Source organism: Sinocyclocheilus grahami, unplaced genomic scaffold, assembly GCF_001515645.1.
Source record: "Sinocyclocheilus grahami isolate Dianchi unplaced genomic scaffold, SAMN03320097.WGS_v1.1 scaffold98.1, whole genome shotgun sequence".
Taxonomy (NCBI): domain Eukaryota; kingdom Metazoa; phylum Chordata; class Actinopteri; order Cypriniformes; family Cyprinidae; genus Sinocyclocheilus; species Sinocyclocheilus grahami.
The window spans coordinates 1,832,589-1,837,618 of record NW_015505277.1 but is presented as its reverse complement, the minus strand read 5'-3'; the positions used below and the strand labels follow the sequence as shown (position 1 = coordinate 1,837,618).

The 5,030-nt window shown below is 36.8% G+C and overlaps 1 protein-coding gene across 2 annotated transcripts in view; it reads left to right on the top strand.

Moving 5' to 3' along the window:
• The first annotated feature begins 630 nt into the window (after positions 1-630).
• LOC107588036 (procollagen-lysine,2-oxoglutarate 5-dioxygenase 2) overlaps positions 631-5,030 on the top strand; it is a 46,242-nt gene continuing 41,842 nt past the window's right edge. For both annotated transcript variants that reach the window (XM_016276027.1, XM_016276026.1), the window contains exon 1: positions 631-1,013. In XM_016276027.1, coding sequence (XP_016131513.1) covers positions 917-1,013 — 97 coding nt within the window. In that variant the 5' untranslated portion in view covers positions 631-916. The remainder of the gene's footprint in view (positions 1,014-5,030) is intronic.

The following is a 5,030-nucleotide window of genomic DNA, read 5'->3' as shown; positions in this document are numbered from 1 at the left end:
GAACGGAATATAATCATTAGTCTTAGTCATTAAATGTCAGAAACACATATTTTATGTCATGATAAGGACCCAAAAACTAAATACCATATTTATTTTATTTTGTTCTTAAAATAAGCTAATAACAACCTTTAGAAACATAGAAGACAATGTTTAATATCATTATGAACCATTTTCCCTTTAGAGGACATCTCCAAAAGTTTGGCTTGATCTTAGCAATTTTATCCACAAAGTATATATATATATATATAAACCTGGCACTGTCCATAAACATACTTTTTAATACTTGTTGCTTAGTATGTATGAAACACACATTTGTTTTATATATATATATATCTACCATCTTTGCTTTATATCTGACTTGATTGTTTTAGAAACAAACAGACTACATTAACAGATACATTTTCCTGAGTTCGTTTTCTTCCAAATTTGGACAAACAAGTGGTCAAAGAGTGCAATGAATGACCACTGCATGTTTTAATCGACGCATTGACGTTTTATTTAAGGCAGCTAATTTTCACTTTTAGCGTGCAGGTTTTTTTCTCTTACGGTGAAATCAGCGCGTGAGTCTGGGTGTGAATGAGGGCGGTGCAGGGGGCATTATTTGAGCTCGTGTTTTAGGACTGCAGGAGGAGGGGTGCTCAAACACAGCTGTACTTGTTCAATCACACCCACCTCTCACCCTGTCTGGGGAACATCGAGGGCACCATCACAGTCAGCTCGTTCTTAAGGGACCAATCAACACACTTATTACTACTGAATTTCAATAGAAATGACTTTACTTTGGTAATCTACGAGAGAGCTTTTATTGCTGACCCCGGGGGTTTCTAGGACTCACCGCGCGCTGACCAGCAGAACCACACAAAACTTCGCAAACTTGTTCGTTCACATCGTCTCCGAGGACTTCACCGAAGCGGCGATGGAGCATCCTTGGTGCCTTTACGCGCTTATTTTAACGCTGATGTCCTGTGTTCATTATTCCCAGAGCATTGAGAGAAATAAGGATATTCCAACAGGTAAGAGTCCGTTACATTGAGACCGCACACTCTGCTGCGTAATTCACACTGAGTGCGACGCGACGCAACTTGTCTAGAACGCTCGCGTTATATAAAATAGCCTAATTGTGATCTGAACGGTAACGATAACACTTAATCATCTTTAATAACCTTTTAAATCATTAACCGTTCAGTAATTTAGCTTTCAAATAGTCATAACCTCAAAACATAGAAGAAAAGGAGAAAAGAAAAATATAGAAGAACAAGAAAAATCCATGCTATTTCAATTTGAATGAACATTAATAATCTTTAATATTTGAAAAGTAGCCTACTGTAAAATGTTACCTTTCCTTCTGCTGCTAGATCAGTTGGGAGACCAGAGCTACAGTCACATGGTGAAGTTGTCACTAGGGGACATTTTAGGACATTTTTGTTTGTGTGGGAATTCTGAAAACTGTGATTCAATATCATATTTCTGTGAAATATTTGAGGTAACAAGTCATTGACATATATGAAACAAATCATCTGTTGGAACAAGTTTTCACTTTAATTATAATCTGTTTGCTTCGAGGAAAAAAAGGTGTTTCTTTTGTGTTTAATAATTGTTTTACTGTATAAATTTAACTGGAAACCATAATAGGCTGTTTAATGGTAGGTTACCTCATAGAGTGTGACAATATGCCCCGCTCATGCAATAATGTCCATTATTTATTTAGTAAGTAGCGCAGACTTTAAGGTTTGTCTATGCAGAAAATGACTTTCATAAATAACCCACTCTGGGAAATATTCACTGGAGAAAAAAGTGTGACAACTAGCCCCGGTTTCCCCTACAGTACACCTTGCTTCTTGTTGGGACGAGAGGGATGTCAGGTAGACCTTTTTTCACACAGTCTTGCTGTTTGAGAATGTGTGCCTGTGATATATAACACTGTGCTGTTCAATCTATAGTGTGTGTATAGTCGTGTAGTGCAATAACTAAAATGTAATAAAATTGCAATGCGCACAGTTAATGCACACCCTAATGAGTTAAGCATTTCTTTGAAGCATACACAAGTTTTTAATTACTTTCTGGATTCTATTAGGTTGTACAGTAATTTGTTTGTGATGGTAAAAACATTTACAGCCTAAAAGCGTGTTTAAATAATTAAAACGCCTCTATGGTTTGTGAACAGTTGCTTGTGCCTTTTTAGTTACTGTACAGGAATATAAAGTGCTCTGTTGAGTGTCAACAAGCCTAGTAAGAGGGATAAATATGACTTACACAGATTTAATTCATTTTGGCGTTCATCATTTCAGTGCGACATCACTGTGGCAATCTTTATTCTTGACAGTTCTAGAACTGGATTTACATTGTATATACAAGGCGATAAAACGAACCCATCTATCAACCAGCTCTGGGACAAAGTGATGCATGCTTAAGGGTGTCATTTATAGCTTGAAAAAAATGACAAACATTTTCTAAACAATCCTCTGTGCTCTGGATCATAATTCACAATATAATCAATCAGTGTTAATTTTCATGCATCATTTCCTTGCCATCAAATGTCAATCAGATTCTATTAGTGCCGTTAGTCACTAAGCATTACATTTAGGTCAAACTGTGACATAACTTTATTGCAAGCTTTACTAATGCATTCCCGTCTGAGAAGTATCTTTCTAGAAAGGTCACTGGGTAAAACTTTCCAAAAGCAAAACCCCAAAGTGCAGCCTTGTGTCACATTTGAGAACTGTGGTTTCACACATATGTAGGGCAAATGTGTGTATTTTGTCAGAATATGTATAGGCTATCTGTGATGCAGTAACGTTTGTAACATCTGGCGTTTAGTATAACACAACTAAAGTACTGTTTTCAAGGAGTTAATCTTCTGTTTCACATTTAAAGTATTTTAAGGTGTTTAAATACAAATCAATGAGCCTTGACACCTTCCAAACGCGTGAGCTCCTTATCCCTTGTCATTGCAAAAAAAAAAAAAGAATCACATGATCTATTTTATAAACATGAAGCTCGCATTGTTCATGGACAGATGCTCAACATGAAATACCATTTGTGACCTATTTTACTTCCATAATCAAAAACAATTTTGAGTCAAACCAGAAAGAGTGGGACTTAATTATATCAATCAGGCTACCCAGGCTCATTGGAAATTCCTGACGCTTCCTACATTTCTGCAAAACAAAAAACATGTACATACAAATCGCTGCAGTTTCCAGTTGAAATGAACATTAAAGGAAGTAAAACTCTGACAACTTTTATTCCTTTTCACACAAATTATGATTTACAAGTTTTAAGCAAAGCCAAATTTTCACACAATTCCTTGAAAAATATTATGTTATGACCTCAAAACGATTTGAAATTTGATATATTTTTGATTGTTATCATCACATATAAAGCTTCATATGTATGGGATTTCTAACACAGAAGCACTCCAGTATGAATCCTGTGAAACTATGGTTCGACAAAACACCTCAAACCGCGTTAAAACATAAATGTTAAAATAGATAAAATAGCACAGTTGCATCAGAAAATGTGTTTTTTTTTATCTCACTCCTGCATTTGTTAATACTGTAGGGGGTTATGTTATTTTCCATCATGATAGCGCATTAACATTTAGCGACACTCCCTGAATATTTTAATTCTGCATCGCAATACGTACCTGAAGAAACGTAATAAAAACGCAACAATATGCATCGTACCTACATAATAAAAATGTCGTCACAGTCATGCATTGATCATGTTTTAGCACAAGTAACTGGACATTATACTTTGAAACTGTCGCAAAAAAGGCAGTAATGCATGTAATATCGTAATACATGTATTTCCAATGAGCCTGGACTGTGATCAGAAATTGGATTGTGAGAAGTCACATGGAGAAAGACAGTTAGAAGGGTGTGGCCAGGGCCAGATTTACCTCTTTTCGTGACATAGGCAAAACAAATTTTTCGGCCCCCCTTTAATATAATAGGCCTAACATTAGCTACCACCCAAGCAAACAATAATATGTCTTTATCAGTAGAAATGGTTACAGTGTTTTCTATCGCAATAAGCGCTTGCGTTCAATCAATAAAAATCGAATGTAGTTTGAGAACTGAGAAAGACCATTCCATTAATAGGTGCAGCGTCGTGGCCACATAACAACTTAAGGAGTGCATTATCGCTCTAATAATTTTAATGGCCTGGAGTCACAACCACACATCAAATACATTGTTAAGATGATTTATTTCAAGACATATGTCATGTCTATGTCCTGAAATCTATGTGTTTTTTACGTATTTTACATAAACCTTCGCAAATTCCAAAACGTCATTTTAGAGCTAATAACAAAATGCTTGAGCCATTTATATGCAGGCCAATGCAGTTATTAATGCAGTCTAACGCACTAAGAGAGAGAGAGAGAGAGAGAGAGAGAGAGATTAAGCTCTTGTGAATACCTGCATCTGTGTCAGCGTTCAGCCGCAGCGTCTACTAATAGCGAATCTTTAAGTTAAACTGCTTCAAGAACCTCGCTTCTGAGAAAAGTCATGTAGCTTTTCAGCTGCGAAACTATTTTATTGATAAATTTGCAGGGCAGCACTGACAACAAGTGTGTGCGTCTGTGAGAGAGAACGAGAGAAAGAAAGCGTTATTTCCGTAGCCTAAATAAAAAAGGTGGAAGACATGAAAATACTTTGTAATTTTTTGACCCTAGTGTTTGTTATATTTATTTGCTCAATGTCTTCTGGGGTTTTGGTTCTTTTACTGTTGTAGATAGCCCATAGTATAACAAAAATATTATATATATCCTCATTGTGTTTGGGCCCCCCTGGATGAGCGAGCATAGGCACGTGCCTAGAATGCCAATGCCTAAATCCGGCCCTGGGTGTGGCTGAAAAATAAGAGGGCTTGATGACATCAGACGAAAGGAAAGTTATTTCAGAAGTGCAGCACGTTTACGGAAATTCAAATTTTGATTTGGTATGTGTGATGAGTGGGGCGGGGCCGAGAGCCGTGGGAACGGAGCGAGGCCGGTGAAGTAAATGATAATGCACGACACCTAAGCC